The following is a 24505-nucleotide window of genomic DNA, read 5'->3' as shown; positions in this document are numbered from 1 at the left end:
CGCGCCAGAACACGCAGAGCCATGTGAGAACTAACACTGGTGCCATTTGAAACTAGGGCCCTGAAAGGGATGTCCTTAACCCTAGGTATCAGTTCGCAGAACGGGGAGGATGGGCGGGGCGGTAAGGAATCTAATACTAACTACTGTTTCTTACAGATATATCGTTACCGAAGGTAAGTAACTTGTTCATCTGAAAGAAACAGGTTAGTATTAGATTCCTTACCTTAGAATAGATACCCCAGCAATACCAACCCCGGTGGTGGGTCTGCGAACCAATACAACCTACACCAGAAAGTCCTGGAGGACCGAACGGCCAAAGAAGCCATCCCTCCGGACTTGACTGTCCAGGCAGTAGTGCCTCGCAAAGGTGTGCAGCGAGGCCCACGTAGCCGCCTGGCAAATGTCCTGCAAAGGGACTCCCCGGCCCAGGGCAGTAGTAGCCGCCGTAGCCCGAGTGGAATGGGCCCTCAGCCCAACAGGAGGCTCCTTCCGAGCCAAAGAGTAACATGCTTTGATGCACAGGACGACCCACCGAGAGATGGTGCGCTTCTGTACCGCCCTTCCCTTCTTCTCACCCACGTAGCCAACAAACAGTTGGTCATCCACCCGGAACTGGCGTGTGCGATCCATGTAAAATGAAAGCGCACGTTTTGGGTCCAGACGATGGAGCCGCTCTTCATCCTTTGAAGGATGCGGAGGCGGGAAGAAGGAGGGCAAGGTGATGGACTGCCCAATGTGAAAAGCAGAGACTACCTTGGGCAGGAAAGAAGGTCTAGTCCGAAGAACCACCTTGTCAGGATGAACAGACAAGAAAGGAGGTTTAACAGAAAGGGCCTGGAGCTCACTCACTCTCCTGGCAGAGGTGATGGCAACCAGGAAGGCCGTCTTTAAAGTGAGAAGACGGAGAGGACAGGAATGAAGAGGCTCAAAGGGAGCACACATCAGGAAAGTCAGAACCAGGTTCAAGTCCCACTGACGCATCACGAACGGAGCAGGTGGATACATGTGCGTGATGCCTTTCAAGAATCGTAAGACAATAGGGGACTTGAATAAAGATGGCTGATCAGGTAGCCTTAAGAAGGCGGAAAGGGCAGAAAGATAGCCCTTGATAGTGCCCAGAGCAGAGCCCTGCTGGGCAAGGGAAAGAAGGAAGAGGAGAACCTCAGACAGAGGGGCAGAAAGGGGGTCCACAGCCTTTGCTGTGCACCATGCCACAAATCTGTTCCACCGGCAGGCGTATACCGACTTTGTGGAGGGACGCCTGGCTGCCAGAATAACATCACAGACTTCAGGAGGCAAGTCAAATGGCCTCAACTGTCGCCGCTCAATCTCCAAGCATGGAGGTGGAGACTGGACAGGTTCGGGTGGAGGACCGTCCCCTGCTGCTGCGACAGAAGGTCCTCCTGAAGGGGCAGGCGGATCGAGGGACCGACTGTCATGCTGAGTAGCTCGGGATACCAGTACCTTCGAGCCCAGTCCGGAGCCACAAGGATAACTTGGGCCCGGTCGCGCCTGATCTTCTTCAGCACTCTGGGCAGAAGTGGTATAGGCGGAAAGGCGTACAACAGACCGCAGCTCCACTCGCGCCGAAAGGCGTCGCCGAGCGAGTGCCGTCTTGGAAACTCCAACGCGCAGAACCGATGACATTGCGCGTTCCCTTCTGTGGCGAATAGATCTAACCAAGGCTCTCCCCATTGCTGAAAGAGGCCTCTCGCCACGTCCGAGTTCAGACGCCAATCGTGATCCACCGAGCACCGACGGCTGAGTTCGTCCGCCCTGGCGTTCAGAGAACCTGCCAGGTGTTGAACCGTCAGAGTCACGCCCTGACGTTCCAGCCATTGCCAGAGACGCAGAGCCTCCTGGCAAAGGGTCCACGACCCCACACCGCCCTGTTTGTTGCAGTACCACATGGCGGTGGTGTTGTCCGTGAACACCTGCACTACACTCCCGTTGACAAAGGGGAGGAATGCCTTCAGTGCTAGGCGAATCGCCCGTAGCTCCAACATGTTGATATGGAGCCGGGACTCCGCCGGAGACCAGATGCCTCTGATCTCCGCCTCTCCCAAGTGGCCACCCCAGCCCTGGAGGGACGCATCTGTCACAACCACATGCTCCGGTTGGGGAAGGGAGAGGGATCTGCCTCTGACCCAATCGCGGTCCGTAAGCCACCACTGCAACTGTCTCGCAGTGCCCTCCGAGATCAGGACATGGTCGGATAGGTTGCCCTGATGCTGGGCCCACTGAAACTTCAGGTCCCACGGCAGAGCCCGCATCCGCCACCTGGCGTGATGCACCAGTAGGATGCAGGAGGCCATCAGCCCCAGAAGCCGCAGCGTCAACCTGACCGAAACCCGGGATAACGGCTGAAAGATGAGAATCAGAGCCTGAATATCCCGGACCCGCCGTTCCGGGGGATAAACCCAAAACTGCGCCGAGTCGAGAACCGCTCCGATGAAAAGGAGCTTTTGAGAGGGACACAGGTGTGATTTCGGCACATTGATGGAAAACCCCAGCTCGTGCAGGAGGTCTGCCGTCATCTGAAGGTGGTGGACGACTGTCTGGGGCGAGCCCGCCTTCAACAACCAGTCGTCGAGGTAGGGGAAGACTGACACCCCTAACCGGCGCAGATGAGCTGCGACCACCGCCATCACTTTCGTGAACACCCGTGGGGCGCTGGTAAGGCCGAATGGGAGCACGATAAACTGAAAGTGCTCGTGGCCTACCGTGAACCGCAGGTAACGCCGGTGGGCCGGCAGGACGGGGATGTGAAAATACGCATCCTGCAAGTCCAACGCTACCATCCAGTCTTGTGGGTCTAGAGCAGCTAAGACCTGAGCCAAAGTCAACATCTTGAACTTCTCCTTCCGGAGGAAGCCGTTGACGTTCCGTAGGTCCAAGATAGGACGCAGGCCTCCTTTGTCCTTCTTGGGCACCAGAAAGTAGTGGGAGTAGCAACCACACCCTACTTCTGGCCCAGGAACGCGCTCGATGGCCCCCTTGGCCAAGAGGGCCGTAACTTCCTCCTGCAGAAGTGTCAAGTGGTCCCCCGACACACGGTGGTTCTGCGGTGGCATGGCTGGAGGAGTGGACTCGAAGGGGAGGGCGTAGCCCCTCCGAACGAGCTGCAGCACCCACCTGTCCGATGTTATCGTGCGCCAGCGGGAGTGGTGATGGCGAACCCTGCCACCCACTGGCGTCACGTGAGCCCGAAAGCTCGGACTAGGAAGGCTTGGATGCAGCAGCGGGGGGAGGCGTGGACTGACCTCGCCGCTGGCCTCTACCGCCACCACGGCGGAAACCACGGCCGCCACCGCGCTGGGGAGCGTTCTGCGGCGCGTGGCTGGCAGCACGTGTGGGACCGCCCCTCCCTTGGCCACGAAAGGGGCGAAACGAACCCGTCTGCTGGCGCTGGGCCGAAAGACCCAAGGACTTGGCCGTGACCCTGGAGTCCTTGAAGCGCTCCAGCGCGTGGTCCGCTTTGTCACCAAACAGGCGACTGCCATCAAATGGCATGTCCATGAGTGTATTTTGGACGTCTGGCGAGAAGTTGGCAGATCTCAGCCAAGCATGGCGACGAATCGCCACCGTCGTGGACATGGCCCGTCCCAGGGAGTCGGTCGTGTCCAGACCACAACGGATCGAGTACCGCGCCGCATCCCGACCTTCAACCAAGGCCCGGGTAAGCTTGTCCCGCACTTCCTGGGGGCATTGCGGCAAACACTCTTCGACCGTGTCCCACAGGGAGTGGGTGTAGCGGCCCAAGAGGCACGCGGTATTACAAGACCGCAGTCCAGCGCTCAAAGAGGAAAATACCTTTTTACCAAACTGGTCATACCGCTTTGATTCCCGATCGGGCGGAGCCGAAGGAAATGCGGACTGCGAAGTGGAGGCCTGGATCACCAGACTCTCCGGGGAGGGATGGGTGGATAAAAAGGCAGGGTCGTCCGAGCATGGACGGTGACGCCTTGCCACATTCCGGTCAACCGGTGCACCGGAAGCGGGCCTGGACCAGGTGCCCAAAAGGACATCCGTCAGGGCCTCATTAAACGGCAACAGAGGCTCCTGGGGGCATGACTGCGGTTTAAACACTTCGGTCAGAATGTTCGGTTTGACCTTCGCGACGGGGAGCTCAAGGTGTAAGGCCTTGGCAGCCCTCATCAGGACCACTGAATAGGCAGCACCTGCCTCAGACGCCACAGGGGACGGGGAGACAAACCCAGGGTTGGGCGACTCGTCCAGGCCACTGGCATCACCCAGATCACCTACCCAGTCCACATCATACTGGCAGGCACGGGATAAAGGGTCCTCAGACCCCTCCCAACCCTCTCCATACTCATCCTCATCATACCCATATTCTGGGTCGACGATATAGACATCGGGGTCAACGGGCCCCATCGGCGTCGGATCCGGCGTCGGCCGACGCCGGTCCGACTCCGTGTCCGGAGTCGGGGAGGAAAGGGGGGTGGCGCCGCGCGGCGCCGGTGCCGGGGACCCGACGCCGGCCGGAGCCGACGGCGGAGTCGCCGCACCACGCGGAGGCGGTACCACGGGTTGGCCCAAAGGAACCGACGCCGGAGAGGCCGGGAGACCAGCCGGCGACGAACCTGAGGGACCCAGCGGCGCCGGGACCGGAGCCACCGGCGGCGTCGGGGCAGAAGCACCCGAACCGCTCGGGCCCCCAGACGGAACCGACGGCCCCGCAGGCGCCGAAGGCCCCGCCGGAGGAGACCTCGCCCTCATAGCAATGAGGAAGGCCTCGATCTCCTCACGCGACGCGCCTTCCCCAGGGACCGACGGGTATGGGGTAGACGGCGTCGGCGACCCACGCGGGCCCGCGGGGGTGGGGTCACCCGAGCCCCCGGCCGCAGCACGCGGGCGTCGGGGGGAGTCGGGGGTGCGATGGCGACGCCCCGACTTCTTGTGCTTACCTGACGAACCGGAGGAATGGTGGCGACTCCCGGAGCGCCCATGGCGGCTCCGCGATCGTTCCCTCGACCGCTCCCTCGACCTCCGACCGGACCGGGACCGCTCTCGACGCGGGGCCGACACACGGAGCTCGAGAAGCTTGCGGGACCGCTCCCGCCTAGCTTTTCCAGTCAAGGCCCGACAGTCGATGCAGGACTCCACGTCGTGGTCCGCGCCCAGACACCGGAGGCAGAGTCGATGGTGGTCGGTGACCGACATCATGCGGTCGCACTCGTCGCAGCTCTTAAACCCAGGCATCCTACCGGCACCGAGAAAGATTACGTTTTTACAAACACTTGGTCAAAAGACCGGAGTACTGCTCTTCGGATCTGCGCTAACTGGCGCGGAAAAAAGAAGAACTGACGTCGGCGCGCGGAGGCGGCGTCTATATACTCCAGCGACGTCATCACGGCGCACGACGCCGACGACGCGGAGCCGCAGGGGACGCCTGCAGACGACGCCTACCGACGCGCAGGGGTACTGCTACGCAAAAGTTTCCGGATCCAGACTGACGCCTGGGGATATTCTAAGGTAAGGAATCTAATACTAACCTGTTTCTTTCAGATCACCTGCACTACACTCCCCCGGACAGAGGGGAGGAATGCCTTCAGTGCCAGACAAATCGCCCTGAGCTCCAACAGGTTGATGTGGAGCCGGGTCTCCGCCGGAGACCAGAGGCCTCTGATCTCCGCCTCTCCCATGTGGCCTCCCCAGCCCTGGAGGGACGCGTCCGTCACAACTACGTGCTCCGGTTGGGGAAGGGAGAGGGATCTGCCGCTGACCCAATCGCGGTCCGTAAGCCACCACTGCAGCTGTCTCGCAGTGCCCTCCGAGATCAGGACATGGTTAGACAGGTTGCCCTGATGCTGGGCCCACTGAAACTTCAGGTCCCACTGCAGAGCCCGCATCCGCCACCTGGCGTGATGCACCAGCAGGATGCAGGAGGCCATTAGCCCCAGAAGCCGCAGCGTCAACCTGACCGAGACCCGGGATAACGGCTGAAAGATGGGAATCAGAGCCTGAATATCCCGGACCCGCTGTTCGGGCGGATAAACCCGAAACCGCGCCGAGTCCAGAACCGCTCCGATGAAGAGGAGCTTCTGAGAGGGACACAGGTGTGACTTCGGCACATTGATGGAGAACCCCAGCAGGTGCAGGAGGTCGGCCGTAGTCTGGAGGTGGCCGACGACTGTCTGGGGCGAGCCCGCCTTCAAAAACCAGTCGTCGAGGTAGGGGAAGACTGAAACCCCTAACCTGCGCAGATGAGCTGCGACCACCGCCATCACCTTCGTGAACACCCGTGGGGCGCTGGTAAGGCCGAAGGGGAGCACGGTAAACTGAAAGTGCTCGTGGCCCACCATGAACCGCAGGTAGCGCCGGTGGGCAGGCAAGACGGGGATATGAAAGTAAGCGTCCTGCAAGTCCAACGCTACCATCCAGTCTCCTGGGTCCAGGGCAGCCAGGACCTGAGCCAATGTCAGCATCTTGAACTTCTCCTTCCGGAGGAAGCCGTTGACGTCCCGTAGGTCCAAGATTGAGCGTAGGCCCCATTTGCCCTTCTTGGGTACCAGAAAGTAGTGGGAGTAGCAACCACACCCTACTTCTGGCCCAGGAACGCGCTCGATGGCCCCCTTGGCCAAGAGGGCCGTAACTTCCTCCTGCAGAAGTCGCAAGTGATCCCCCGATACACGGTGGTTCTGCGGTGGCATGGCTGGAGGAATCGCCTCGAAGGGGAGGGAGTAGCCCCTTTGGACGATTTGCAGCACCTACCTGTCCGATGTGACAGTGCACCAGTGGAGGTGGTGACGGCGAACCCTGCCCCCCACTGGCGTCACATGGGCCTGAAAGCACGGACTAGGAGGGTTTTGAGGCGGATGCTGCGGGGGAAGGTGTGGACTGACCTCGCCGCTGCCCCCGACCACCGGGACGGCGGTTCCCACGGCCGCCACCGCGTTGGGTATTGCCCTGTGGTGCGTGGCTGGCGGCACGTGTGGGCGCACCCCTTCCGTGGCCACGAAAGGAGTGATAGGCAGCCGATTGCTGGCGCTGGCCCGAGAGGCCTAAGGACTTGGCCGTAGCCCTGGAGTCCTTAAAACGCTCAAGCGCATGGTCTGCCTTGCCGCCAAAGAGGCGACGGCCATCGAACGGCATGTCCATAAGCGTGTTCTGGACATCTGCCGAGAAGTTGGCGGACCTCAGCCAGGCGTGGCATCTGACCGCCACCGTCGTTGCCATTGCTCTACCCAGCGAGTCAGTGGTATCCAGCCCACACCGGATGGAATACTTGGCTGCATCCCGGCCCTCCACAAGGGCTTGGCCGAGTTTGGCCTGTACCTCCAACGGACACTCTGGCAGCACTTCCGCGACCTTATCCCACACAGAGTGGGTGTAACGTCCCAAGAGGCAGGCGGTATTAGAAGACCGCAGGCCGAGGCTAAGTGATGAGAAGATCCTCTTCCCCTACTGGTCATACCTCTTGGATTCCCGGTCCGGGGGGGCGGACGGGAATGCGGTCTGGGAATTGGAGGCCTGGATGACCAGGCTCTCGGGGGTAGGGTGGGAGGACAGGAAACTTGGGTCGCCCGGGGCTGGGCGGTGGCGTCTGGCCACGTTCCTATCTACGGGCGAACCCGTAGCGGGCTTGGACCAAGTGCCCAGCAGAACGTCGGTCAAGGCCTCATTAAAAGGCAGCAGAGGCTCGGCCGAGCTTGACTGCGGTTTAAGGACCTCAGTGAGGAGGTTAGTCCTCACGGCCGCGACGGGGAGCTCAAGGCCCAAGGCCTTGGCAGCCCTCATCAGCACCACACTATAAGTTGCCCCCTCCTCCGATGCCACGGAAGGAGGGGAGACAAAACCAGTGTCTGGAGAGGTGTCCAGGCCACTGGCCTCCCCAAGGTCTCCTGTCCAGTCCTCATGAGACTGACACTCCCTGGTCAGAGGGTCCTCAGACCCCTCCCAGTCCTCTTCATCACCCATCTCCTGAAATTCAGGGTTCTCATCCAATGGGGCCTGCTCGTAGAGAGAGAACTCTCCAACCGGCGTCTGGAGCGGCACCCATCGGGGCCGTCCCGACGCCAGAACAGGAACGAAGGTGGAACCGGGAACGGCGCCGCCCGAGGCCGGCGCCGGAGGAGACACCTGAGGGTCCGACGCCGGGGAGGTCGTCAGATCCACCGGCGACGAACCAGATCCCGAAGGAGGACCAGCGGCATCCCGCGGCGCCGGGCCCGAAGGCCCCGGCGGCGTCAGAACAACTGGACCCCTCGGCACCGGGCCCGAAGGCACCGGCGGCGTCGGGATAACGGGGACCTGCAGCGCCGGGCCCGAAGGCGTCGGGGCCAAAGCACCCGACGGGGTCGGGGCCGGAGCCGCCGACCCGCTAGGGCCCCCAGACGGGTCCGCTGGGCCCGAAGGCGCCGCGGAGCCCGTCGGAGGAGAGTTTCCTCATGGCCATGAGGAAGCGCTCGACCTCCTCCGGCGTCGCGTTCAGCCCAGGGACCGGAGGGTGTGGAGCTGCACGCAGCGCCCGTGACTCCGACGGAGCCGCGTGGGCGGTGTCCGAGGAGCGATGACGCCGCTTGGACTTCTTGTGCCTCTTACCTGACGACGACTTCGACCCGGAGGAGTGCGGCCTACTCTCGGAGCTGTGATGGCTCCGTGCCCGCGACCTGTCCCTCTACCTCCCATGGGATCGGGACCTCTCACGGCGCGGGGCCGACTGCCGGAGTTCGAGGCACCTACGGGACCGCTCCCGCCTGGCTTTCGAAAAGAGAGGGCCCGGCAGTCGGAGCAGGCCTTGTCGTCGTGGTCGACACCCAAACACGACAAACAGACGCGGTGAGGATCCGTGACCGACATCAGCCGGTCGCAATCGTCACATGGTTTGAAGCCGGGCATCCCTAAAGGCACCGTGTCGGAGTCGAGAGACTCGAAATAGGATCAAAAAGGATCAAAAAAGTTAGTCAAAAAGTGACTAGGGTTACTGCTTTTTCCAGATCTGCGCTTGCTGGCGCGGAAAAAAGAAGAACTGACGTCAGTACTCCGACGACGTCATCAGGGCGCCCACGACGCCGACGACGGACGCGGAGCCGCAGACGACGCCTACCGACGCGCAAGGGTACTGCTACGCAAAAGTTTCCGGATCCAGTCTGACGCCTGGGGATATTCTAAGGTAAGGAATCTAATACTAACGTGTCTCTTTCAGATTCCCCCATACTGTTTGAAAAAAGGTAACCCTAATATTCAGTAGCTATCCCTTTATTTCTGGGTGAGATAAAAGAAGAGAGTTAGAAACATAGGGTTATGCTTGCTGCTACACTCCAAATGTTTCTTAGATAATTTAATTTATATACTTCACTTTGCGTATATTTGTATTTTGTTTATACCATAGGTGAAGGCAAAGTAATCAAACCTGCGAGGTGTCTTTTTCCAAGGAAGTGCCCCTGCTCTCAGCAGTCGGCATGTAACCATGAAGTACTTTCACGTATCAAACAGGAGTAGCGCAACCAACCATGATGCAGATTGTCCTCTCTGCCTCAAAACCCGGAGACTGAAGCCCCCAGGTGGGGTCTGTATGCATCACTAAAATATAAACATATTGTGAGCGACACAGGCTTATTACACCCTCATAAAAAGAATAGGGTGATCAGGGTGTCCCACTGGGACAATTCTTTGGCCTTGTTGAATACCGCCGGTCTTCAGTACATCTATAAACAGCCTGTGCAATCATGCAAAAGTCAGATGCATCCTACTTTGAGGAATAATCCATATTATTCATGACTGAATAGGAATGATTACAGAGGTTGTGGATGCTTCTATATACAGAACGGTCAGTGGAGCCATGGTGCCTCTCGAGAACAAGATCATGCAACTGGTGAGCAGCTGCCCTGAAACCCTCCCGGCGAGGGATAAACTAACAGAAAAACACACATCATGGGAATTCTGGCAACATACTGACAAAAGTGACACAGAAAAAAAAGGGAGTATGAGCAAGCGGCCTTGAAACCTTTGACAGGTTTGATCCCCTCCAAGGATTCCTTCTTCCCTGCTACAAAGCAAGAAGGCCAGAGTACAGGGGCAAACCATCCCCAAATTCCAGACACCATAGATGGTGATGATTCCCAGGGGAATACAGATGGAGATGTAGGACTATCAAGGGCATGGTGCCCTTCATTAGAGCCTCTGGCACATGTCATGGAGATGGCCGATAGCGGGAAATACACTACTAGTACATCCAACATGCTATAGCCCAAGGGAGGCTTAGTCAGAGTAAGGTTCAACAAGGTTCAGACAGAATGCAGAGCTATTTGTTAGGGTGTAAAAATTGTTTCTGAGATATATCCAGAGACTGTTATCATAGACCAGCTTGCAGTCGACTAGGCAACTGATCAGGATGCCACTTACACATTTTATAACAGCAACTTTAAAAAGGTAATGGAAAATAAAGCACTCAAGTTCAGTAAAAACCTTCTAATCACTATCTCAGTGGATTACATTCCTATTGTTGGTTACAGCAGGGGGAGGAACAGCCGCTGGTCCATAAACTGTTGCAGCAAATACATTTTGTGTCTCTTCTGGCAAAATAGCAGATACTTGTCCAGGAAGGAACCATATGGTAACTTGGCTATGATCTTATGTCTTATATCTTGCAGAATGTGTTTTGGATGTCAAAGTCCTGAACATTACAGGTAGAGTATTTACCTCTGAAGGGGTTACTTTCAATATTTCCAGAAGGACATAGTCTAACTCTTGTCTTATCTCCTATTCTGCATTCAATGACACCCCATAACTGTGTGTAGTAAGGTGTGTTTAGGTTTATGAAAGTATGGCAGGAACTTCGCCTTTTTCATGAGAGACAATTGCTGATCTCAAACAGAAAACCATATAATGCAGTCTCGACTGCCACTATTGCAAGGAAATCGGTCATTCAAGATGCAGGGATCGACGGCAAAAACTTCGGTGCAGATTCAGCTAGAGGGGCTACGGCAACCAGGGCTTTTTCCTTGGGAGCTTGGTTAGAGGAAATCCTGAATACAGCCGATTGGCCTTCAGATTCCACCTTTTAGAGGTTTTACCTTCAACCAGTCAAATCGGCTGAATTGGTGGTGAGTAAGCTTTCTACAAGCCTAATCCTTGCCCCCGGGACGGACACAGAATATAAAATGTACTAGCCATCGTGAAGGAAAGTTTAAATTATTTTAATAAACACACTCAGATATCCACAGTGGAAAAGGCAGCAGTGTTAAAAGCACAAAGTTAACATTAATGAAAGGCCCATGTAACTTGTAAGCATCTAAGATTACTGTTGTTATTGGTTTATAATTCCTATCGAGAAGAATTACTTTAGGACGGTCCCATGTAATGAATGTGCAGAGGTATACAACAAATGAAATTAATATCTACTGTTTTTTATTTGCAGGAAATGAAAGCACCAAACTGAATTAAACTTGAAACATGGATTTGGCTCCGTCACTGGAAGAAAGAGGGGGCACAGAAAGTTACATAGACTGGTAAGAGGAAAGAACTGGTTTATGATTGGAATAAATACTGCTGTTCCTTCCCCTGGTGTTGATGGGAATGCTAGTTTGCTTTAGAATGTTTTTATTGGGTGCTGGAAATAATAAAGTGAAGATAGTACAGTCTAATCCTCCCATTCGTGTCCTTCATAGAATTGAAACTTTCCTTCACAACAACTAGAACATATTATATTATAGGCCACTAGTGGCTTGCAAGGTTTTCGCATTAGCTGTAATGTGATGACTGTTATATATTACTAGAAATATCCATAGAGGTTCTGGGGATCTCGAGAACCACTGAATGCAATGAAATATTTTAGGATTTTTCGGTCACAAATAAAAAATGCACAAGTTAGGCCAGCAGACTTGAAAGTTTATTGTATTCACATGCAGGAATGAGTACTTTACAAACATACATTGTAATCATGGACTCAAGTCTATACATTCTTAAAAGACATGAATGGATGGATGGATGGAAATATTATTGGGAAGGCATGTTAAGTTGATATGTTTATTTATATTAGGATATACAGGTAAACTCTTTATTTAGCCACACAGAAGAAGACTGCTGTGGTAGTGGCATGTGCAAAGAGGGAACAACTTCATCTTGAAAGTTCATTAGTGGTCCCACAGTGGAAAACTGGCTTTAAGAGATTAATTTGGTAAACCTAGAGAAGGCCCCCTGCAGCATTGACAATTATAGGGAGAAGTTTGATCTTTAAAGTCCATTAGTAATCCCACTGTGGAAAACTTGATTGAAGATATGGTTCATCTAGCAAACCCAGAGAAGTCCCCATGCAGGGTTTACAATAATAAGGAGATGTATGATGGAATTTAAGTCAATTCTCTAGAATTCCACATTTATGAGTAGACTATTGGGAGTAATATTACTAGATGGTCTACTTCCACAACTCCCTGTCTTTATTGTGTACCTATTTACTCTGTATTGATGACTAGTTTTACCCCCAATCTTATACACCTTCGACATTTCTCAAGAAGCGTCTGTGAAAAAGAAATGGTCATGAACACATTTATGTTGAATCTTCTTTTGGGACATCATATTTGTATATACTTATATTAATAAAAGTTATTCAGTAGTGGAAGTTAAAACATATGTTGCTGTTCTCTACAATGACATTTTTGTTAGTATTGGATTACAAACGGAAAAGAAATGTAATTAAAAAGAAAACTTGAAAGCTTGGGCTGGTTTTGGACCAGTTATCTGAAGATTGAAGAAGTGGCAAAACTGCATCAGATATGAAGAGCTGAACAGTAATTTGAATTATGCTCTCTTATGGTAGTGATTTATTTATTGGGTAACAGCACTTTACCTAAAATACCAAATGAAACTAGTATTGGCAAAGCCAAAAGGTTTAGCACTGGCAAGCTGGTGTAGTGGTTATCGTTAGTTTTTACGGGAAGCAAATGCCTCCAAAATAAAAAGAAAAAAACGTTTTGCCATCTAAATATTGCCACCATACACTTGCAATAAAAATGTAATTTAAAAAACACATTCGCTTATCTGGCTGTTGTACGAGTGATTTAAAAAAAAAACAAGCCTTTCAATCGTGCCATGGATTCTATTTTTATTATTTAGGATGGAGACATGAATAAATGAACATCTGAAAAAGCACACAAATCGCAAGCCGGTACAATGTCACTAACAAATTTTATAACAACAACTTTTAAAAGGAAATGGAAAATGTATCAAGTGCAGACAAACTAAATAGAAGTCATTTAAAGATAGATAAATAAATAAATGAGCATTTTGCACCAGCTTTTTCACTTAAAAAGATAAGAGATTTTTTTTAGGCGGGATTGAACAATGTGACTTACAGGCCAGTCTTAAACAGATACATAGCTGTAACTACAGTTCTCCAGCGTAGCTACATTTTCTTAGGTTCACAAGCTAGATTTAATCCACGTCATTGAGGTTGGAGTTCAACAGTAATTTTATAACAGCAGTACAAAGCACAACATGCCCAAAAGTTCTTAAAGTGCAGCCACTCTAGTGCCATACTCATTATTAAAAAAGACCCAAACTACAGCCAATAGGGTTACAGTACTCTTACCCTCACTAATTCCAGAGGCGAATTCACCTCAGATTGCGAAAACTCAATTATAATGTTGAACCACCCTCCGAGGAGGAGGGAGGGCCGCATGTGAATCTATAAAAGACATCAATGATGGAGAACTGAAGCTATAAGTAACTTTTTTCTTCTCCAGCACAAATTCACATGCTTAATCAGAACAAAATCAGTATGACATATAGAGCATTGACAATTCGAAAATTTGTAATAATTAGTAAACAAAGTTGATGTTACAAAGATTTAATCTACACAGAAATATCCGACACTTAAGAAAAGTTTCATAAATGAGTTTTATGTGAATGCAACGGGATACCCTGGTTCACATGGACATAAGGGTTGCTCTTGTTTATGCTTAAATAATGCTACCACACCCAAGTTGTACTCCTGCATAAAGGTATGATTATTGCTCCACATCGGGTCTGCTTACAAAACGCTCTGGCGTAGCCACGCACAGGGCGGAGCACAGGGCGGGGGGGGGGGGGACACATGTTGACTACAGCAGTTTAAGGAGGTGTGTTGTAGGATCTTGATTTCTTTCTTTAACACTACCATCCTTCATTCAATTTTTAATCCTGATCATGGAACCTATGAATAAAGGCATGACCGGTATCCATGAGCCCGTTTTAACTTCACTATCCTGACTGCACTTTGTTCTATCACTTTACCTAGTCTTGGGTTAACACTTTTTGTTGTGATCACGTCGGTCAAGGCCTCATTAAAAGGCAGCAGAGGCTCGGCCGAGCTTGACTGCGGTTTAAGGACCTCAGTGAGGAGGTTAGTCCTCACGGCCGCGACGGGGAGCTCAAGGCCCAAGGCCTTGGCAGCCCTCATCAGCACCACACTATAAGTTGCCCCCTCCTCCGATGCCACGGAAGGAGGGGAGACAAAACCAGTGTCTGGAGAGGTGTCCAGGCCACTGGCCTCCCCAAGGTCTCCTGTCCAGTCCTCATGAGACTGACACTCCCTGGTCAGAGGGTCCTCAGACCCCTCCCAGTCCTCTTCATCACCCATCTCCTGAAATTCAGGGTTCTCATCCAATGGGGCCTGCTCGTAGAGAGAGAACTCTCCAACCGGCGTCTGGAGCGGCACCCATCGGGGCCGTCCCGACGCCAGAACAGGAACGAAGGTGGAACCGGGGACGGCGCCGCCCGAGGCCGGCGCCGGAGGAGACACCTGAGGGTCCGACGCCGGGGAGGTCGTCAGATCCACCGGCGACGAACCAGATCCCGAAGGAGGACCAGCGGCATCCCGCGGCGCCGGGCCCGAAGGCCCCGGCGGCGTCAGAACAACTGGACCCCTCGGCACCGGGCCCGAAGGCACCGGCGGCGTCGGGATAACGGGGACCTGCAGCGCCGGGCCCGAAGGCGTCGGGGCCAAAGCACCCGACTGGGTCGGGGCCGGAGCCGCCGACCCGCTAGGGCCCCCAGACGGGTCCGCTGGGCCCGAAGGCGCCGCGGAGCCCGTCGGAGGAGAGTTTCCTCATGGCCATGAGGAAGCGCTCGACCTCCTCCGGCGTCGCGTTCAGCCCAGGGACCGGAGGGTGTGGAGCTGCACGCAGCGCCCGTGACTCCGACGGAGCCGCGTGGGCGGTGTCCGAGGAGCGATGACGCCGCTTGGACTTCTTGTGCCTCTTACCTGACGACGACTTCGACCCGGAGGAGTGCGGCCTACTCTCGGAGCTGTGATGGCTCCGTGCCCGCGACCTGTCCCTCTACCTCCCATGGGATCGGGACCTCTCACGGCGCGGGGCCGACTGCCGGAGTTCGAGGCACCTACGGGACCGCTCCCGCCTGGCTTTCGAAGAGAGGGCCCGGCAGTCGGAGCAGGCCTTGTCGTCGTGGTCGACACCCAAACACGACAAACAGACGCGGTGAGGATCCGTGACCGACATCAGCCGGTCGCAATCGTCACATGGTTTGAAGCCGGGCATCCCTAAAGGCACCGTGTCGGAGTCGAGAGACTCGAAATAGGATCAAAAAGGATCAAAAAAGTTAGTCAAAAAGTGACTAGGGTTACTGCTTTTTCCAGATCTGCGCTTGCTGGCGCGGAAAAAAGAAGAACTGACGTCAGTACTCCGACGACGTCATCAGGGCGCCCACGACGCCGACGACGGACGCGGAGCCGCAGACGACGCCTACCGACGCGCAAGGGTACTGCTACGCAAAAGTTTCCGGATCCAGTCTGACGCCTGGGGATATTCTAAGGTAAGGAATCTAATACTAACGTGTCTCTTTCAGATTCCCCCATACTGTTTGAAAAAAGGTAACCCTAATATTCAGTAGCTATCCCTTTATTTCTGGGTGAGATAAAAGAAGAGAGTTAGAAACATAGGGTTATGCTTGCTGCTACACTCCAAATGTTTCTTAGATAATTTAATTTATATACTTCACTTTGCGTATATTTGTATTTTGTTTATACCATAGGTGAAGGCAAAGTAATCAAACCTGCGAGGTGTCTTTTTCCAAGGAAGTGCCCCTGCTCTCAGCAGTCGGCATGTAACCATGAAGTACTTTCACGTATCAAACAGGAGTAGCGCAACCAACCATGATGCAGATTGTCCTCTCTGCCTCAAAACCCGGAGACTGAAGCCCCCAGGTGGGGTCTGTATGCATCACTAAAATATAAACATATTGTGAGCGACACAGGCTTATTACACCCTCATAAAAAGAATAGGGTGATCAGGGTGTCCCACTGGGACAATTCTTTGGCCTTGTTGAATACCGCCGGTCTTCAGTACATCTATAAACAGCCTGTGCAATCATGCAAAAGTCAGATGCATCCTACTTTGAGGAATAATCCATATTATTCATGACTGAATAGGAATGATTACAGAGGTTGTGGATGCTTCTATATACAGAACGGTCAGTGGAGCCATGGTGCCTCTCGAGAACAAGATCATGCAACTGGTGAGCAGCTGCCCTGAAACCCTCCCGGCGAGGGATAAACTAACAGAAAAACACACATCATGGGAATTCTGGCAACATACTGACAAAAGTGACACAGAAAAAAAAGGGAGTATGAGCAAGCGGCCTTGAAACCTTTGACAGGTTTGATCCCCTCCAAGGATTCCTTCTTCCCTGCTACAAAGCAAGAAGGCCAGAGTACAGGGGCAAACCATCCCCAAATTCCAGACACCATAGATGGTGATGATTCCCAGGGGAATACAGATGGAGATGTAGGACTATCAAGGGCATGGTGCCCTTCATTAGAGCCTCTGGCACATGTCATGGAGATGGCCGATAGTGGGAAATACACTACTAGTACATCCAACATGCTATAGCCCAAGGGAGGCTTAGTCAGAGTAAGGTTCAACAAGGTTCAGACAGAATGCAGAGCTATTTGTTAGGGTGTAAAAATTGTTTCTGAGATATATCCAGAGACTGTCATCATAGACCAGCTTGCAGTCGACTAGGCAACTGATCAGGATGCCACTTACACATTTTATAACAGCAACTTTAAAAAGGTAATGGAAAATAAAGCACTGAAGTTCAGTAAAAACCTTCTAATCACTATCTCAGTGGATTACATTCCTATTGTTGGTTACAGCAGGGGGAGGAACAGCCGCTGGTCCATAAACTGTTGCAGCAAATACATTTTGTGTCTCTTCTGGCAAAATAGCAGATACTTGTCCAGGAAGGAACCATATGGTAACTTGGCTATGATCTTATGTCTTATATCTTGCAGAATGTGTTTTGGATGTCAAAGTCCTGAACATTACAGGTAGAGTATTTACCTCTGAAGGGGTTACTTTCAATATTTCCAGAAGGACATAGTCTAACTCTTGTCTTATCTCCTATTCTGCATTCAATGACACCCCATAACTGTGTGTAGTAAGGTGTGTTTAGGTTTATGAAAGTATGGCAGGAACTTCGCCTTTTTGATGAGAGACAATTGCTGATCTCAAACAGAAAACCATATAATGCAGTCTCGACTGCCACTATTGCAAGGAAATCGGTCATTCAAGATGCAGGGATCGACGGCAAAAACTTCGGTGCAGATTCAGCTAGAGGGGCTACGGCAACCAGGGCTTTTTCCTTGGGAGCTTGGTTAGAGGAAATCCTGAATACAGCCGATTGGCCTTCAGATTCCACCTTTTAGAGGTTTTACCTTCAACCAGTCAAATCGGCTGAATTGGTGGTGAGTAAGCTTTCTACAAGCCTAATCCTTGCCCCCGGGACGGACACAGAATATAAAATGTACTAGCCATCGTGAAGGAAAGTTTAAATTATTTTAATAAACACACTCAGATATCCACAGTGGAAAAGGCAGCAGTGTTAAAAGCACAAAGTTAACATTAATGAAAGGCCCATGTAACTTGTAAGCATCTAAGATTACTGTTGTTATTGGTTTATAATTCCTATCGAGAAGAATTACTTTAGGACGGTCCCATGTAATGAATGTGCAGAGGTATACAACAAATGAAATTAATATCTACTGTTTTTTATTTGCAGGAAATGAAAGCACCAAACTGAATTAAACTTGAAACATGGATTTGGCTCCGTCACTGGAAGAAAGAGGGGGCACAGAAAGTCACATAGACTGGTAAGAGGAAAGAACTGGTTTATGATTGGAATAAATACTGCTGTTCCTTCCCCTGGTGTTGATGGGAATGCTAGTTTGCTTTAGAATGTTTTTATTGGGTGCTGGAAATAATAAAGTGAAGATAGTACAGTCTAATCCTCCCATTCGTGTCCTTCATAGAATTGAAACTTTCCTTCACAACAACTAGAACATATTATATTATAGGCCACTAGTGGCTTGCAAGGTTTTCGCATTAGCTGTAATGTGATGACTGTTATATATTACTAGAAATATCCATAGAGGTTCTGGGGATCTCGAGAACCACTGAATGCAATGAAATATTTTAGGATTTTTCGGTCACAAATAAAAAATGCACAAGTTAGGCCAGCAGACTTGAAAGTTTATTGTATTCACATGCAGGAATGAGTACTTTACAAACATACATTGTAATCATGGACTCAAGTCTATACATTCTTAAAAGACATGAATGGATGGATGGATGGAAATATTATTGGGAAGGCATGTTAAGTTGATATGTTTATTTATATTAGGATATACAGGTAAACTCTTTATTTAGCCACACAGAAGAAGACTGCTGTGGTAGTGGCATGTGCAAAGAGGGAACAACTTCATCTTGAAAGTTCATTAGTGGTCCCACAGTGGAAAACTGGCTTTAAGAGATTAATTTGGTAAACCTAGAGAAGGCCCCCTGCAGCATTGACAATTATAGGGAGAAGTTTGATCTTTAAAGTCCATTAGTAATCCCACTGTGGAAAACTTGATTGAAGATATGGTTCATCTAGCAAACCCAGAGAAGTCCCCATGCAGGGTTTACAATAATAAGGAGATGTATGATGGAATTTAAGTCAATTCTCTAGAATTCCACATTTATGAGTAGACTATTGGGAGTAATATTACTAGATGGTCTACTTCCACAACTCCCTGTCTTTATTGTGTACCTATTTACTCTGTATTGATGACTAGTTTTACCCCCAATCTTATACACCTTCGACATTTCTCAAGAAGCGTCTGTGAAAAAGAAATGGTCATGAACACATTTATGTTGAATCTTCTTTTGGGACATCATATTTGTATATACTTATATTAATATAAGTTATTCAGTAGTGGAAGTTAAAACATATGTTGCTGTTCTCTACAATGACATTTTTGTTAGTATTGGATTACAAACGGAAAAGAAATGTAATTAAAAAGAAAACTTGAAAGCTTGGGCTGGTTTTGGACCAGTTATCTGAAGATTGAAGAAGTGGCAAAACTGCATCAGATATGAAGAGCTGAACAGTAATTTGAATTATGCTCTCTTATGGTAGTGATTTATTTATTGGGTAACAGCACTTTACCTAAAATACCAAATGAAACTAGTATTGGCAAAGCCAAAAGGTTTAGCACTGGCAAGCTGGTGTAGTGGTTATCGTTAGTTTTTACGGGAAGCAAATGCCTCCAAAATAAAAAGAAAAAAACGTTTTGCCATCTAAATATTGCCACCATACACTTGCAATAAAAATGTAATTTAAAAAACACATTCGCTTATCTGGCTGTTGTACGAGTGATTTAAAAAAAAAACAAGCCTTTCAATCGTGCCATGGATTCTATTTTTATTATTTAGGATGGAGACATGAATAAATGAACATCTGAAAAAGCACACAAATCGCAAGCCGGTACAATGTCACTAACAAATTTTATAACAACAACTTTTAAAAGGAAATGGAAAATGTATCAAGTGCAGACAAACTAAATAGAAGTCATTTAAAGATAGATAAATAAATAAATGAGCATTTTGCACCAGCTTTTTCACTTCAAAAGATAAGAGATTTTTTTTAGGCGGGATTGAACAATGTGACTTACAGGCCAGTCTTAAACAGATACATAGCTGTAACTACAGTTCTCCAGCGTAGCTACATTTTCTTAGGTTCACAAGCTAGATTTAATCCACGTCATTGAGGTTGGAGTTCAACAGTAATTTTATAACAGCAGTACAAAGCACAACATGCCCAAAAGTTCTTAAAGTGCAGCCACTCTAGTGCCATACTCATTATTAAAAAAGACCCAAACTACAGCCAATAGGGTTACAGTACTCTTACCCTCACTAATTCCAGAGGCGAATTCACCTCAGATTGCGAAAACTCAATTATAATGTTGAACCACCCTCCGAGGAGGAGGGAGGGCCGCATGTGAATCTATAAAAGACATCAATGATGGAGAACTGAAGCTATAAGTAACTTTTTTCTTCTCCAGCACAAATTCACATGCTTAATCAGAACAAAATCAGTATGACATATAGAGCATTGACAATTCGAAAATTTGTAATAATTAGTAAACAAAGTTGATGTTACAAAGATTTAATCTACACAGAAATATCCGACACTTAAGAAAAGTTTCATAAATGAGTTTTATGTGAATGCAACGGGATACCCTGGTTCACATGGACATAAGGGTTGCTCTTGTTTATGCTTAAATAATGCTACCACACCCAAGTTGTACTCCTGCATAAAGGTATGATTATTGCTCCACATCGGGTCTGCTTACAAAACGCTCTGGCGTAGCCACGCACAGGGCGGAGCACAGGGCGGGGGGGGGGGACACATGTTGACTACAGCAGTTTAAGGAGGTGTGTTGTAGGATCTTGATTTCTTTCTTTAACACTACCATCCTTCATTCAATTTTTAATCCTGATCTTGGAACCTATGAATAAAGGCATGACCGGTATCCATGAGCCCGTTTTAACTTCACTATCCTGACTGCACTTTGTTCTATCACTTTACCTAGTCTTGGGTTAACACTTTTTGTTGTGATCACGGTTTGTCACATCTGAGTTTGTCTCCGTTTTTGTGTTTTGTGTTCCCCCCCTCCCTATGCTCCGCCCTGTACGTGGCTACGCCAGGGCGTTTTGTAAGCAGACCCGATGATGAAGCATGTCACACACATGTGTGTGTGAGTGAGGGCAGTTTTCCAAAACACATAATTGTGCCACTGCTTTTTTCATCCTTCTCTTGGGGTCGTTCCCTCTCCACCCCTTTATGTGTGTATATGTGATACTAGGGGGTTTCGGGTGGTAGAGTAGTTTTTGACCCTCTCCCCTTTCCTGTGTGAGATAATGATTATTGCTCCACCATACTTCTGGATAGAATGTACCTGTTGACCCAATTTTATACTGGCAGCAGGTGTCTGTTGCGGCTAACCTTCTAGAAAGTCCTTGTTTTGATTCCTTGCTGTTTAATACAGCTCTGGCAATTATTTCACCTACTGCAATGTTGGTGCTTTGTCATACTACTTGCTAGTCTGCTTAAAGTATTAGAGCCAATATTCGAAAAGGAAAAAAGTTACTTACTTATAACTACAGCTCTCCAGCGCTGGTATCGTTCATAGAATTGCATTCAGCCCTTCCTCATCCTCAAGGAGAGGTTAGCCTCAACAGTATGATTCAGTTTTCACACTCCTGCTAGAAATCTGAGTTGACATGGCCTCTGGGACAGGTGAGGGCATTTTCACCTCTTTTGCTAAAGTTCGGATGGTTCCCAATGATGTGAATGAGGGGACAGCGTGGTGAGCCGAGCAGTCTCTTGGGAGCAAAAGAATTATACAGAGCCCTGTTGTGTACTAACTGTCAGCTGCTTGGTGTCTGAAACACAATATGAGTGAAGTCAGAGCAAGGTTGAACAAGGTCCAGATAGAAAGCAGAGCTATTTGTTCAGGTCAGACTTATCATAGACCTGCTTGCTGTGGACTAGGCAACTGATCAGGATTTTAGAAAAGTGAAATGTGAAGTGATATTTTGGGTGTGGACTAGTCAGAATAAGATATGTGCAAAGGTTGAAGCGATAATGATAGATCGACAACCACCTGTAGAAGAGGATCCTGCACTTTGTGTCCAAAGAAGAGGGTAGGGTAATATTAAAAGACATGCCGTAAGTGAGGCCATGGTAATCATTTGCTTAGCCGGGTGGTGCACTCTTACTTTTCCAAACTCGACTCAAGTTCAACCATGCCATCTCTGATATTCTCACCTTATGTTTCTCCTCAGCTGAGCAGGTTTCTGGAGCAGGTTATTTTGTGCTTCCTCAGCAGGTGAACCCTTACGTTGGTTCTGCACAGGATGCTCTTTCTGGTCGCTCTGGTTTGAGGTAGTTGAGTTTGAGCGCTTAGGTTCTCCATCTTCCCCAGATACAGCATCTTGGGATATCTCTGGAATGAAAACAGAGGGTGAGCTTTGAGCAGACTTCTGCACAATGTCAGCACACATTCAATGGAGTGTCTACTCGATTATATCAAAAGAAGACTCAGAAGAGACACTACTGCCCAGGAAGATACGAGGATGCCATTATAAGTTGAGACAAGTCACATATAAAAACAGAAGGATGTAGTTGACACACTGGCATTTACAGATGGAGGTTGGTATGACAAAGAAACTTGAGGCGTGACAAGAGATACTCCTTTAGGTTAATTTACACATGCCTCCACAGAGAAAAAGAGGGAAGGCTCCCATGAATGTGTGATATACTAGGCAACTATCCCAAACACCCTCACAATTTAGAGAAGATGTGCTGAGGATGACATCTTCACTAACCTAAGAGATGATTTTGCTAGGGCATTGAGGGCAGAGACCCCATTACATACATGGAATCCTGGCTTCAGTCTTTCACGCTGTGTAACAAACTCACTCCCTATTTCTCCATTGAAAGAGCGCACAGGGTGCCAGCGTGCTACCCTCCTTTGGGTTCGCTTCCTCGCCCCATGCTCGGAAAACTACTACACTTCCTAGACAGAGATCTCATACTGCAAGCTGCTAGCAAGAGTCACCCCATAACGGTGGGGGACAAACATGTTATGCTCTTTCCAGATTAATCCAGAGCAGTGCAGCGAAAGCGAGCGTCCTTCCTCGAGACAAAGACTGCTCCGGAGCCAGAATGTTTAATATTCACTGCTGTTCCCAGCGCGATTCAAAATCATCTACAAAGACACCGCAATATTCTTCACAGATCCACAAGATGCCAAAAACTGGATGGAACTGAACCTGCAACTCGATCTGCTACAGGGGAACACAAGAACACCTAGACTCAAGCTGTTCAAGCCTACGCGGCGCCGTACCCAGAAATTCTAAAGCCGCTCTGAAGTGCAGTCACTTCATAAATCGCTGACATCCCCAAACCTGGAACAGATCATAGCAGACCTCCGGAAGCCAATACAAGCAGCAGCGGAATTGGGGACGACTCTTTCCACATCGGACCATGAAGGTACTCTGCACATCTTCACGCCCGAAAAGGACCCGAATGACTCCAGTGACTCTGGCGAGAACTCCAGGACCCTGCCAAAGATCACACCGCAGACTGCGGACACACTCATCTGAAGCTCCTGTGAGATGGTAGCTATAAGGACTCCAGTCTGACTACAAACTACGAGACATTATATATGGAACCTGATCAGGACAGAGGTTGAATATATCTACAAGATGCCGACAACTTCTTGGAGGACCTTCATAGGTTGACCAAGGCCAATGTCAGATTCTCCCAGGATCTCTGTGTTTCACTGGACTTTTATATTAACAGGGGAGTACAGCAAGGATGTATTCTGGCCCCATTTTTGTTCAATTTATACATCAACAACCTTGATAGAGCTAGGAGAGCAACGGAGGTGGATTATCCATATGTCGGGTGCCGTGGTCTTCCCGTCCTTCTATATGCGGATGGCGCAGTCCTTCTTTCAAGAACTGCTAGAGGGTTGCAATCCTTGTTAGATGCTTTTACTGATTTTATGACGGACAAGGACCTATCCATCAATAACTCGAAATCTTATGTAATGCAGTTGGGGTCCCGTCCCAAAAAAAGTTTTCAATTTAGAGTTGGTCCTGCTAAAGTTCCCCGTACTAATGATTTTTCTTATCTCGGGGTCCTACTGGAGGACCAGTTAAAATGGGGGCCATTAGCGTGTAGGAAAAAGGGGATCTGGCTCGGGTGAACGCGGCCATATTTAATTTTGCTTTAAAACGAGAGAAAAGACCACTTGCAGCCATGCTGAAAATTTATCAAGCAAAAAATTGTGGCCACAGATACCTATGGAAGCAAAATTTGGGGTTATATCCCTGCGAATTCCCTTCAGGTGACTGAGAATACCTTCCTGAAGCGACTGTTCTGTTGTGTGTTCCTCGTGGTTTGTCTAACCTGGTGGCCCATGAGGAACTGGGGGTCCCCTTTCTAATTGACACCTTGGCATTACATCCACTTGTGTTTCGGCTGAAATGTTGGCCAAATAAGGCACTTACTTTGACCCATCTGATTTTAAAGGAGTGTATGTCCCTTGACAATGTGTCCTGAATACCATGGCATAAATACATTAAAAGTAGCCTTGAAGGGTTGGGATGGGCTGATTAATATTCCAACCCTGAATGTATCGTTAAGAAAG

General features: G+C 49.8%; 1 protein-coding gene across 2 annotated transcripts in view; it reads right to left on the bottom strand.

Annotated features, from left to right (window-relative positions):
* Positions 1–24505, bottom strand: part of RAD54L2 (RAD54 like 2) — a 796737-nt gene that overhangs the window by 602656 nt on the left and 169576 nt on the right. For both annotated transcript variants that reach the window (XM_078661273.1, XM_078661274.1), the window contains exon 3: positions 22114–22291. In XM_078661273.1, coding sequence (XP_078517399.1) covers positions 22114–22291 — 178 coding nt within the window. The remainder of the gene's footprint in view (positions 1–22113; positions 22292–24505) is intronic.

Source organism: Lissotriton helveticus, chromosome 9 (genome assembly GCF_964261635.1).
Source record: "Lissotriton helveticus chromosome 9, aLisHel1.1, whole genome shotgun sequence".
NCBI lineage: Eukaryota > Metazoa > Chordata > Amphibia > Caudata > Salamandridae > Lissotriton > Lissotriton helveticus.
This window is presented reverse-complemented; position numbering and strand designations above follow the sequence as displayed.